This window comes from Mytilus trossulus, chromosome 6, assembly GCF_036588685.1.
Source record: "Mytilus trossulus isolate FHL-02 chromosome 6, PNRI_Mtr1.1.1.hap1, whole genome shotgun sequence".
Classification (NCBI taxonomy): Eukaryota; Metazoa; Mollusca; class Bivalvia; order Mytilida; family Mytilidae; genus Mytilus; species Mytilus trossulus.
Genome location: NC_086378.1, coordinates 61,499,673 through 61,513,837, shown reverse-complemented (window position 1 = coordinate 61,513,837; position 14,165 = coordinate 61,499,673). Strand labels below are relative to the sequence as shown.

The following is a 14,165-nucleotide window of genomic DNA, read 5'->3' as shown; positions in this document are numbered from 1 at the left end:
CTAAGGCACCTATGTTGAAAGAATTCAATTAATTTTAGGGAAAATAAAGGTCACAATACTTATTAATTTATCAATTTGTTTAATTATTTACAATTATCAGTACCCCTTTCGTTAGTCTAAGTCTCTTCTTAGGCAGGGAAAAGGGTGATAAATTAAAGCCGCATATGTTTTTCGATTTTCAGATACAATTTAACAAGTCAAAGGTGTAGACAAAAGTTTAAGAAATCTGTGATATAGCCCATTTATCAAAACTTGAACTAAAGATATAACGGGGTTTAAAATTGATTTGAGAATTCAATTTGAACAATATATAATTTAAATTAACAAACTATTTTCAGAATTAATAATTGATAGTCATATCTATTATGAAAATACCAAAACAGTATAGTCATTTATAATTTAATATATATGAATTATTACTTTAACCTGAGATTACCTGTAAAATGAATGCGCGCAAATGTAATCAAAAACTGCGCGCAAACGTAAAATATTTTAATCCCCAAATGCGCGCAAACGTAGTGCGCCCGCGACCCTACAGGTACAAAGTATTACCATTTCATTATTCAAAATTGGCTATTTCTTTGTTTCAACAGGTATTTTTACATTTAGGTCCTTCTTAACCCTCTAATGGTCATTGCGGGACATAGTTTATAACCATTTTATTCATCTATCTATAGCTAAAGCCTATATAACTCTTGTTCCTCTTTTGGTACGCCTTTGAATGCCGTATAATGTACCAATACACAAGAAGAAGTTTGGTTTCGTATTTCAAGTGGGCCCCGGATACTTAAAGATTATTTTTTATATGTTTTATTGTCTAATTTCTGTTCATCATGATCTCTCCGTATTTCCATAGCTTGACTGTTTATAGACTTCTCCATAGGTCCGGAAATTAATGTAAATAAATGTTTACAAACGCTTTTTTTTCTACACGCAGTTTTTGATGCAATATTACCAAAAAATGAGATGAGAGACATGATTTTTATTTGATTTCTTGATAGATTTATGTAAACAGTTTCAAAAAAGGTCTTACTTGAAGCTATTGAAATTTTACTATAGATGGGAAAATATGTGACATCTCTTCTCCTCTTTTTGCAATATTGTATAACAAATAAATGCAGTGTTGCTATGGAACACACAAAAGAAATAACATTTTACCATTTTAACAAGTGTGGACACAGATCAGTGTGGATAGTACTATATTTGGATGTTTGGCAGTGTTTCCTGACATAGAGAGTATTCTGGTCTTTGGTACACTAGACATAACTCTAGAATGGAAAAAGTGACTCTACTCGAATTCAAACTTATCTGTGTTTTGTATTAAGCATTGTGTATAAGTTTCATAACATTTGTTACAGAATCGAAACCAATTTTAGGACATACAGACGGATAATAATTTTGAATACCCTTCCTTTACCATGTTTACAGTCGGTGTGTGTGGGTGGGTAGTTGGGGCATTAAAAATGAATATCCCAATAAAAATATCTTCACTTGTGAGAACTCATTTAATTTTCAATTATTATTATTATTAAAGTTAAAATTTTGGATGAAGGTATTTCACAAATACAAAATGTATTATACATTAAAACTTATCTTGCCAGTTTTTACTAGACTAGCACAAGTTTTTTTCAGTGATCTAACTATTGATTTAGTGGTAATTTATTAAAATTGAGAATGGAAATGGGAAATGTGTCAATGAGACAACAACCCGACCATTGAAAAAAACAACAGCAGAAGGTCACCAACAGGTCTTCAACGTAGCGAGAAATTCCCGCACCTGGAGGCGTCCTTCAGCTGGCCACTAAACAAATATATACTAGTTCAGTGAAAATGAACGCCATACTAATTTCCAAATTGTACACAAGAAACTAAAATTTAAATAATACAAGACTAACAAAGGCCAGAGGCTCCTGACTTGGGACAGGCGCAAAAGTGCGGCGGGTTAAACATGTTTAGCATTAGCATTGGTTTGTTCAATGTCAGTTGTTTATATTAAACATACCATTTGCAACACATATATAAAATCTTGGTTGTTGATTGCTTGAAGTACAGTCGGGAAAATATCATGCATATTTGGAGCAAATATAAAGATTGCAATTAATTAATTTTGTTAAATTAAAATCATTGTTTAACAAGTAAATTATTTTTTTGCACAAATATATTGCAGTGGTGACTATTTGTCTGAATACTTCATCAGGGAGGAGACCGATTTTTATTGAAGTCCTCTAAAACCATACAAAGTCAGAAATATTTATGACAAGTATAAACATAGTGTAATGTATTTTCTAACTTTTTCTTTGAATCAATCTTTTTTTCAGCAAATCCAAAGATAGCTTTCTTCTGTCGATCCCAGTGTTATGTAACGTTAATATGACATGAAATCTACACAACTGAATGAAGAGACAAATTTTATTGAGCTGCAACTCCTCTAAAACCATATACAATTGTAAATATTTGTAATATGACATATAAATCATGTATTGTTTTGTACCTCCTTAATTTTGGGTGAACATTGGATGATATCCACTCCCTCCTTTGTTTTCTGTGAAGCAAACATTATCCCTTGTTTTCTACCCTCTACCTGGTTCTCCCTCCTATAATTGAGGGGTGAACAATTAGTACATGTAGTTCCCAGTTCCCTCCCCCTTAATATTATTTTGGTGAAGCATAAATTATCCCTTCAAGTTTTACTATCCTCATTACATTGTTCCTGCTTGCTTGTCTCCAGGGACTTTCTATAATAATGATATGTCTCAGTTTTATAATTTAACTTTCTTTTAAAATCTCATATTTTGATTTTTTTTACACTGGTCTCTTTGGGTCCTTAATACAAAATGTAGTTTGCTGTTTGGTTAGCAAAGAATTGATGTCCAAGGCCTTACTTTTAACCATAATTGTTTTGTTTTTTTACACATTGTGAATTGGATGCCGCGGGATGTAGAATTGTCTCATCGCCACTTATACCACAACATCTTATATCTTAGTATTATGTTTTGTAAATCTATATCCAAAATCAAAACATGTATAATTATTTTTAATTAACAAGGTACTACGGTAGTAACTTGAAAACAAAATTCAATAACATTTTATGTTCAAGATGTTTAGTCATTTCTTTCATATGCTCATAAGAAACAGTATCACTCAACACATTATAAACACACTCAAATTTTATGTGGTGTACAGGTAGTCTCTTTGACCGTTTTTGTGTCACTCACTTCGTTTTTTCAAAGTCAATGATCCTTAAAACAACCTTGCTGTTTTTCATCTTTAATTCAACAATTCCTTGACAAACTTCTAATATAACAGGTAAACTTAAGAGCAGTTTACTGTGGACTGTTTTACCACTCAATTGTCTCTGTAGGAGTTTGACAAAGAATATATAATGTTTATCACTACTCCCAGCTCAACTTCCTAATGTTGGAATTTTCTAATGAATTCAACATCCAAGGACAAAGTTCATTTTTTGTACCATGCTGAAATTGTTATCTGAGATTCACTGTTGGATTTTCAAACACTCTCAGGTGACAGGCTTATGACATTAGGAGTGTATTTTTATCACAGTATCAGATATTCTTATTTCATGTATTTCTAATTTTGAAATAGGAAACATAAAGATAAAACATTTGTCAACGAAGTTGCATTTCCTCTAATTTCAGTAGTACTATCATGTACCAAAATTGGCCAACTTGACTGACTGTACATGAAGAATCTACTTAATGTTGTTAAGTCTTATCATTGCTTCCATTAATACGTCTCTGTCAGCCTTTTTCAGGAAATCTTTTGGTTTTGAATAATATATCGTTGCTCTTGAATCAATTGGATCCTCGGAATAAACTTGTGAAAGGTGTTTAGGATCTATTTCCAATACTGTAAATATCACCTGAAATTAAAATATGTATAAGATTGATTTATTGAAAGCGTTTAATATCATGGTGGCCAACTTTAACTGATGGAGGAAGCCAGAGTGCCTGAAGAAAAACACCACCATGAAGGAAACATTTATATAAACAAAGCATACAAATGAAAATGCTTTATGTCATGATGAGAAAGCAAAACTAACACAGTACAGGTAATAAAGTGTGTGTTTCTTAATATTGTGCAATTTTGCTGTGTATCATATAGATAAGACATTATCCAACATAAAGTTCGCTGATGTTTTCAAGCAGTTTTAGAAAACAAAATTTTGACTGATAAAATCTTTTAATATGTTTCTTGTTAAATTATTTTCCTGACTTAAAAATTCAAACTTTTTTATAACTTAGTTTTCATAGACTTATTATACATGTTTTATCACAATTCTGTTATGCATATTTCGGTTATTGCCAGCAAAGAAAAATTTAGTTAAACTTCCATAATTTCTAAAGCTACATGTGCATTGTATTTATCTAAAACCGGGACAATACAAATATTTTTCATTAGTTTGTCTTTGTTTGATATTTGTACATGTATTACTATAGTATTAAGAAATGGTAGTTTTTATAATGGTCCTGTTATATGTCCAAGGTCTGTAATAATGGCTGAGGGCCATTACAGACATCCTAGGCCATTATTACTGACAGAGGACATATAGCAGGACCATTATAAAAACACCCATTTCTTAATACATTTGTTAACCAACTGAACAAATGTGTATGTGTTTCTGCCAACTCTCTACTCTTTTAATGACAGTTTAGTTTGAAAAAAGTAATTTGTACTTCACCATAATAAAGCTTTTAAATATACCAAATATCTATTTCAGAAATATTGATTTTACGAAAACCATTGCATTACCGTATTATACAGAATAAAATTATGATGACTTTTTTTCCAGGTGATCCGTTTAGAAAATAGGCAGCCATGTTTAATTTATTATATTTGATATTATCACTGTTTTTTCTGTAATGGCCCTGTATTAATGCCCAGCTTGTCTGTATTAAGCCAAATTAGGGTTTTTAATAAACAGTTATTTTTGGCAATAATGTACTTACTTCAATACTTGGTTAATATAAAAAGAGGTAATGTCAATTTAATCTCTTTATAAAGTTATTTGTTTTGAATATACCTCTGTTCCCATGACTATTATTCCTGGCAGTAAACGTCTTCCTCTTGTAAGTTTGTTATTATAGTTCTGCAGATGTAACAGTAGTTTACCTCCATGCTGTCCTAGAGTTTTATGGTCTATGTCATCACATATGCTATTCTGAGTTACTAATTCCTCTTGTAGCCTCCTAGATGGAAATGTTTTCCCCTTTACAAAAAAAGTTGATACATGTATAAGAAATTTTGAAACAATATGTATGGATAATATATACATGTTAAAAAAACATGGTGAGGCAATTTGTTTGAATCTATAAATTTGAATGGCTATGCTTCTGACTTGATATGACAGTCTCTGACTACTATCAGCATGACCAGGGCTAATTAAGATCAATAAATATGGGAAATGCCATGTAAAATAAATAATTAAATATCTATTTAAAAATAGGTTTATATCCTTCTAGGTACAAAATATTCATGTTAAAAAAAAGTATGTCTAGATCTTGAAATTGAAATGATTTAAATATACTCATTAATTTGTGACAAGCTTCAATTTAAAGGGTAAAATATTTTTGGATTTTAGAGTAAATAGTATCTACCTCTACAACTGAAACAACAGCCACTGAATCTGCTTCTGGATAGTCTTTACGGAAACTGTCAAGACATTCTACTGGAACTATTAAGATGTCAGCTGTTGATGTGACGTCTGTACTACGTACTTCCATTTTATTCTTCCACAATGATCCTGGTCTAAAAGAAACTTTAAATTTAAATAGCCTGTAGATTAATTACTTTATTTTGACTTTTCATGTAACCCAAATATGAAGTTACTCAGCTATGACATGTGTGCTAGTGGTTTATGCCACAGGGTAGTGTTATGCGTCAAGTGTGGTTGCAATTCAATGATTTGTTAACTACTGCTGGCTAGCATACTTGTTGTGTGAAAAGAAAGCCGAGTGCGTAAGTCTTTCCTGCCAGTACATAGCCTCTACACTACCAAGACTCCTGCAGTGCCTCCCCGCGACAGTACACGTAAACTGGGGTCTAGCACCTCAGGCTAAACTGCAGGAGATCTCGGAGCAACAAGGGCCCTAGAGATGCAGTGTGTAGGCCCACCGGTGTGTGGACATGCCCTAGCACTCATCAACCTTGTCCCAGCTATGGGTAAATAGGCGGTTAGATGAGAGTCGTAGCCCAGTAAGGCAGCTCATCTAGAAGACGGTAAACTTCGAAAACAAACCTGGATAGAATGGATTCATTAGCTCAGGACAGCAGCCCTTCTAAAGGATGGAAACCTTGACTAAAAATTCCCTGGCCCTCCAGGTTGGAGTGTTGGGCATGGGGTTAACTCCCCCATCCTGTTAAAACTATCACAGTTACAGAAACCACAACAAATGAAACTAGATTACCCTCTGTTATAGGTCCAATGGGGGACTCAAACCACAGCGGAATGACTTCTCCTAGTGAAAGCCCTATTGTGGAAACTAGGAAAATGAATATGAGTCTTTTAGGGCCTAAAGCACAAATACATATATAGGAGCATGGAATGTTCGAACCATGTATGAAACATCAAAGACTGCACAGGTCATCAAGGAAATGCAGCAATACAGGTTGGACATTCTTGGTGTGAGCGAATGTCGTTGGACTGGCTCAGGAAAGACAAGAACAAATAATGGAAACATCGTCTTACACTCTGGAAACAATGACAGACATGTTAATGGTGTAGCAATAATTATATGCAAAGAAAAGGCAAAAACACTACTAGAATGGGAACCAATCAGTGAAAGATTAGTAACAGCAAGATTTAACTCTGACTACTGTAAGCTTTCTATCATACAGTGTTACGCACCAACAAATGATGCTGAAGATGAGACCAAGGATGATTTTTATGAATAGCTGCAGACTGCCATTTCTAAAGTACCTCAACATGACATGCTGGTAATAATGGGAGATCTTAATGCAAAAGTAGGATCGGACAACACTGATGCTGAAAATGTAATGGGCAGACATGGTTGCGGGGTGAAAAATGAGAATGATGAACGTGCTATCGATCTCTGTAATAAACTGGTGATAGGAGGAACCATCTTTCCACATAAAAACATCCATAAACTAACATGGAAATCACCTGATGGAAGAACAGTTAACCAGATTGACCACATACTGGTGAACAACAAGTGGCGTAGATCATTAAGAGATGTACGAGTACTCAGGGGTGCAGATGTAAATAGTGATCACTATCTATTGAAAGCTACAATCAAACTAAAACTAAGAAAGGCACCTACTGAAAACCAGAATAGAAAGAGACTAGACACAGCAAGATTGAAGTCACCACATGTCAAGAAAGCTTTTTGCTTAGAATTGAAAAACCGGTTTAGTGTGCTAGATAACTCTGATGATGAAGAAGATAGTGTACAAGAGAAGTGAGATAACATCAAAGATATTTATGTAAAGGCGGCAGAAAAAACAGTTGGTCACAAAACAAAACAGAACAAAGACTGGTTAACATCTGACACCTGGCAAAAAATTGAAGAAAGAAAAACCATAAAACAGAAATCAGTAAATGCAAAGTCAAAAAGGTTACAAGATCAACTACAAGTAACATTCAGAGCAAAAGACAAGGAGGTTAAAAGAAGTGCTAGAAAAGACATAAGAAAATATCTGGAGGACCTAGCAAAAGAATCAGAAAAGGCAGCCATTCTGGGAGAGTTGAGTACAGTTTACAAAATCACCAAACAACTCTGTGGAACATCAAATGTACAGACAGCACATGTAAACGACAAAAATGGCAAAGCATTGAAAACTGAAAGGGAACAAGCAGAAAGGTGGGTCCAGCATTTCAAAGAGGTATTAAACTGCCCTGAGCCTGATATCTTAGCTACACCTGAACCATCAGAAGATGACTTAAACATCCACACAGAACCACCAACTGTAGATGAAGTAAAAAATGCCATTAAATCATTGAAGACAGGGAAGGCACCAGGCATCGATTCCATCCATGCAGAGATGTTAAAGGCAGACATAGATACATCATCTAAGGTACTCCACAATCTTTTCCATGTCATCTGGAAAGAAGGGGACATTCCATCAGACTGGAGCAAAGGCCTGATTGTGAAATTACCAAAGAAAGGCAGTCTACGCAACTGTGACAACTGGAGAGGGATTACATTACTTTCTGTCCCTAGTAAGGTATTTTGCAAAATTTTGTTAAAAAGAATTGATAAAATTGTGGATGAAAAGCTTAGTGAAGAACAAGCAGGCTTTAGAAGAGGTAGAGGGTGCATTGACCAAATTTTCACTCTGAGGAACATCATCGAGCAATGCATTGAATGGAACACACCACTTTTCATCAATTTCATTGACTTCAAAAAGGCCTTTGACAGTATACATAGAAACACTCTTTGGAAAATTGTGAAATCGTATGGAATTCCACCAAAAATTTTGATGCTAATAAAAGCCTTCTACAACAGCTTTGAATGCAGTGTCATCCTTGATAGCTCTATCTCAGACTCATTTGAAGTTAAATCTGGTGTAAGACAGGGATGTATTTTGTCACCAATCCTATTTTTTCTGGCCATTGACTGGATACAGAGACATACAACATCAGACAAAAAAAGGGGTATCCAGTGGACCATGTTTAACCAGCTAGAAGACCTTGATTTTGCTGATGACATAGCCATATTATCAACAACAAGTGAACACCTACAAGAAAAGACCAACATACTTAACAACTATGCAAAGCAAACTGGTCTGAATGTCAATGCCAAGAAGATCAAGGTAATGTCAATTAACACCAGAAATACAACACCAATAACCATCAATGATCTGCCAGTGGACAGTGTTGAAGATTTCACTTACCTTGGAAGAATCATAAGTAAAGATAATGGAACAGGAAAGGATATAAAGGCAAGACTATCTAAGGCACGTGCAACATTTGCAAGACTTCATACTATCTGGAAGTCCAACCAGTACAGTTTAAGGACCAAACTGCGAATTTACAACAGCAATGTAAAATCTGTCCTGCTGTATGGTTTAGAAACTTGGCATGTTTTAGTTAGTGACCTTCAAAAATTAGATGCATTCCATACCAGCTGCCTAAGAAAGATCAACAGAATATTCTGGCCAAATAAGATCAGCAACAAGAGCCTTTTGGAGAAATGTAATGCTAAGAGCATAACAGCAGAAATTAAACAACGAAGGTTTAGATGGTTAGGCCATGTACTGAGAATGCCACAACACCGCACGCCAAAAACAGCTCTATATTGGACACCACCAGGAAAAAGGAAACCAGGGAGACCTAGAATCACCTGGCGAAGAACTGTTACAGCAGAATTAGAAGCAATGGGTTACACCTGGGGCCAAGCCCAGTACATGGCTAAGGACAGAGATAAGAGGAGGCAGTTTGTTGTGGCCTTATGTCCCACTGGGGATGAAGAGGATAAGTAAGTAAGTCAGCTATGACATGCTTTGACAATAAAGATGGATCAGTGTAAATTGGTATAAATTCTTTAGCGCTATAAAAATAAAGCCAGGTTCAACCCACAAGTTTCTACATTTGAAAATGCCTGTACCAAGTAAGGAACATGACAGTTGCCATTTGATTAGGGACTTTCTGTTTTGAATTTTCGTAGGAGTTCAGTACTTTTGTGATTTTACTTTTTTCCATTTAAAAAATTCTTTCAAAAAAAGCTATTTCTGTTTTATATCTTTACATGCTTAACTTACATGACTTAATGAATAAAGCAACATATGCAAATTGAACTCAGCTGTTGAAAGTGCTCAATCTTCAATATTTGACAAAAAGTCTATTTGCTTCATGTTTTACTTAGTCCTGAATATGCCTGATGGCACATATGACAAGGATCAAAAGTTCATATCTTCTTATTTATATTTTCTAACCATTCTTTTTTATAACTTATGTGCAAGAACTTGAATAAAATAAACAACATTATTAACACTTTTAGAAACTCTAAAATGAAATATACCTTCCAATAAGGTGAGAATAGAAAAAGGGGAATGTGTCAAAGAGACAACAACCTGACCAAAGAGCATAAAACAGTTTTCATGGTTTTAAAACAGATGAAAAATCCTACTAATCATTATAGTGATTATTATAAAAGACAATTAAAACATAATTGAAAATTTACATAATTGAAAAACAAGCTTGACAGTCGGGAGCTTGTATTACACTGATTGTCATTTGTTGCTGTAAATTATGTGTTCTTTGTTTGTTTTTTGTACAGCAATCAGATTTTTAAGTTTCTCTTTTGAATTGTTGGAACCTATCAAAGCTTCCTATGCAGTATGGATTTGTGCACATTTTTGTACAGTGACCTAAACCAGTAGTTGCCAACCTCTATGTCATTTTGGTCTCTGGTAACTGTTGTCTTGTTACACATTTTGTAGCCTTAAAGGGTAACAGAAACGTTAACACTGCAAAAAAATGCAATTTTCAAACAGCTATATATGGGCTAGCAGATTTAATTATGCAAAAAATGTATGCTTAGATTTCAGATACCCACAAAAAAATATTCTTTGAATAATACCAACCAGGCAGCAATGCTTTAAATTGTTCACTGAATTCAATATTTACCATGTTTACCACAGACAATGATGACAGGTGCTGGGGGATGGCAACAACTCTTTTTTTTTTAATTTTTTAATGGTTAGCTAAAAATTCCCTGCCCTGATGAATATGAGACTTACAGAGTTTCAACACCACACATTCTGGCAAAAATATTAAAAACTGTCACATATAAATCCTCTGTTGCAGGACACATCCTTTTTACAGACTTGTATCTTCCCAGTTCATATCTCAAAACCTGGGCAATAACTTTAACAAATTCTTCAGGGACACTGGCCATCCTTTTTCTGCAAAAAATAAAGTACAATTTTGTGTTTACTGTAATATACAATTATAAACATATAAACAGAGTCATTCCATTGCAATTTAGAAAATTTCACTACCATTCAGATATTGACTATTTCATTAAAAAAAGTTTGTTTAAAATCTACAGAAGCTACTATGATCTTAAGTTTACCCTTGACCCACTATCATGTAATGCAGTTCTCCTGTGCTACCATTTAACACAAATGTTTAACAATGTTGTATGCAATGGTTGCAAATTGTTTTAAATTATGAATTAAAACATGAAAAGTATTAGCTGAACATGTACTGTAACCAGTCAGAGCTCAGACATAAACAAGTCGATTTTTGTTTTTGACTTCAAGAAGTCAAAACATGTATTTATCATAAAAATGTGTTTTCAAATTTTAGACTTTAATATCTAAGTCAGAAAATGACAGACTTGTTTAGGTCTATTTATGTTGAAGAAAAAACTTACTTTCACTTGGTGGCCAAACTACACCACCTACTGTAAGACAGCAAAAACCTGTCTGAGAGTTCACAAGGACTTGAGCTATCTATATTTAATTATTTAATTGAACATCCTTACTAAACACAGATGTTTTATCTCATTAAGTGTGGTTCCAGGTGGTTGCATTGTAAGGTTAATTAACATTATCTCTGATTTTTTAGAGTCTCAGTCATATTTTACTTTAGAAGACAAAGCTACAATGTAAGCATTGTCTTTCAATGTTGTCATTATTTGATTTAGATGCATGACCTCCTAATAAATATGCGTGGGTCCTGAAGTTAACCAATTTTGATCACTTATCGACTTGTAGAAGTCGATATTTGCTACTTTTTGATTCTGGTCAATTATTTCTTGCTTTTATTTAACAATATTTGACTTATTAAAGTCGTATTTTGTTCTGCATTAAAGGGAGACAAATCCAAAAACTTACAAATTTAGACCTCTATGAGTCAAAAGCAGATTCAGACTTATTTATGTCTGAGCTCTGACTGGTAACCTTGAGTCAAGGCTTGACCCAAAAGGTTAATACAATTCTTCACTTTTTTCTAACTATTGTTTACCAGATATCCAAGTTTGGTTTTAATTAAAATCAAGATGTTTGAATTTATACTGAAAGCATTGAAACCACAATAAGTTCAAAATTCTTAATCAATTCTAACATTGTCTAACCCACTGACAGGACGTTCAGCACTGTGAGCCTGACCTTTAACCCAGTGATCTAAATGCATTACAGTGCTGTCCCTCACTATAACATGTGCTACATGTAGTTTTGTAACCTATAACCTGAGACTACTATAACACATTATAGTTACGTCTCAGCTATAACTTATAAAATATCACTTTATTTTGCCTAATTTTTTTTAAATATATATACATGTAGCAATACACTAACTATTAAAGTACAATAAAAAAAACTAACTGATTAAACACAAAACTTTTAAAAACATGTACATTAGTACACTTTACACTTGAAAGGGGACAAACACTGAAACAGAAATTGGAGTGAACTGGAGCGAACATGATTTTGGGCAAATGGACATGGATTCCACCCTGGAATGGAACAGGTATTTATCTTAAAATCCAAATCCAGGATTCAAATGAAAGTACATGTGGTTTGATATTAAGAGGACAATTGCAAACCTTGATGAATATTTTTGTCGTATTTTAAAAAGTTCTTCTTCCAACTTTGGTAGAACTTCATCTGTCAGGACAAACTGTTCAGGTGTTTGTTCATTTTCTGAGCTCTCTTGCAGAGAAATATCAAAACAAAGAGTTTCTTTTAAATCACCAATATAGTCTGTCTGTTCGCCACTTAGTGACCCAAAGCAACCCGTTTTAGAATTAATCATATCTAATATATCTAGTGGTGAGGCATGATATTGGTTGTTGTAGTAAATGCCTAGTTTTTCCATACAGAGCATGTCCCATTGGCTAGTTGATTTAGGCAACGTGTCTCTGTAGGCTACGTAAAAGTCATTAGAACTATTGCTGGACACAGAATTCGAACGAGAACGTGAATAACTTGATGCCATTCTTGCAAAAACAAACTCCCGCAATATTTTCTCAGGGTATAAAAGTTCGGGGGAAAGAAATTAATTTGATAATGCTTGTTATTTTCTGTTGTATTTTTCTTGCATCCACGTAAGGAGAACCACTGACTAAACAACGTAATAAGTCCTCCATGTCCGCTTTACTGATTATAATAGGATGAAATGAAACATCAGCCAATCGTCCATGAAAATAAAACAAAATAAGTTTTATATTATCCAAACGTCTGTTGGGTTATTCAGAATTAATTCATGGTTATTCAAGTTCTGCCGGAAAAGCCAACCGACTAAGCAGGAGGAGATTCATTGGTTGAATGTATCCGTGTCATTTTGATTAACTATCCTCAATCCTCAATCTTATGGCCTTATGGCACAACTCTTCTCATTGGTGCATATTACGCCCTACTGTATGTCATCTTCCTCCATGTCTGATTTTCCTCCATGTACTTTAATTTTGTTTTTGGTGTGAGGTTGCGGATGTTCGGGTAAGTCGAAACGTCCTGTTTTTGAAAGAAAGTCCGAAATGATTTCTAACTTCCGTTTATATTCTTCTGTGTTTTCGTGATCTAGTCTTCCTAGCAGGGTGCATGTGTTGATTTTGCGTATTCCAATTTCTTTTGTAATTTGGTGGTACATTTCTTCTCTATAACTCTCGTAGTTGGGGCACTCTGTGAGGTAGTGCTGTTGTGTTTCCTTAGTTCCGCAGCTTCTTAAGTCGGTGATGTTTTCCCTGTGCGTTGTTTATAATATTTAAGGGCTGAGTAGCCAGTTTAAGCTGGTTCTCGACTGACTACTACACTTTGTTTAAGTGAAGCGTAATACAAGCGGATTCCAGTTTATAGCCAGTTCTAAGTTGTATAAAGGTGCTGAAGAATTTTTGGTTGGATAGTCAAAGATTGGGAGGTTTTTAACGTTTGGTGTTATCTCAAAAAGGTCTCTTCCTGTCTTGCTTAATTCCCATCGTCTTTGCCACTTCAGCATGACACTCTTGTGTGCACCTTGTTTTACGTCTTGAAGGGTACTTATGTTGATTTTTTGGCAAGAGTTGTGTTGCTTCATCTGCTGCATGCTTTGTCAATAAGTCCGCTTCATCGTTCCCTTGAATATTTGTCCTGGTGTCCATAGGATGCAAATTTCCATCCCTTTAGTTCTTAGGTCCTCAATGTGTTCTCTGATGTCTCGAATCACATCAATATAGGATTTGGGTGCCCAATTTAGTGTGAGGAGT

The 14,165-nt window shown here is 34.4% G+C and overlaps 1 protein-coding gene across 1 annotated transcript; it reads right to left on the bottom strand.

Annotated features, from left to right (window-relative positions):
* Positions 1-3,566: 3,566 nt before the first annotated feature.
* On the bottom strand, positions 3,567-12,949 carry LOC134721640 (uncharacterized). Its single transcript, XM_063584772.1, has 5 exons — positions 12,531-12,949; positions 10,720-10,884; positions 5,616-5,766; positions 5,042-5,227; positions 3,567-3,880 (listed from the first exon to the last, which is right to left on the bottom strand). The coding sequence occupies exons 1-5, from the start codon at positions 12,920-12,922 to the stop codon at positions 3,710-3,712; spliced, it is 1,065 nt and encodes a 354-aa protein (XP_063440842.1). The 5' UTR covers positions 12,923-12,949; the 3' UTR covers positions 3,567-3,709.
* Between the last annotated feature and the right edge of the window lie 1,216 nt (positions 12,950-14,165).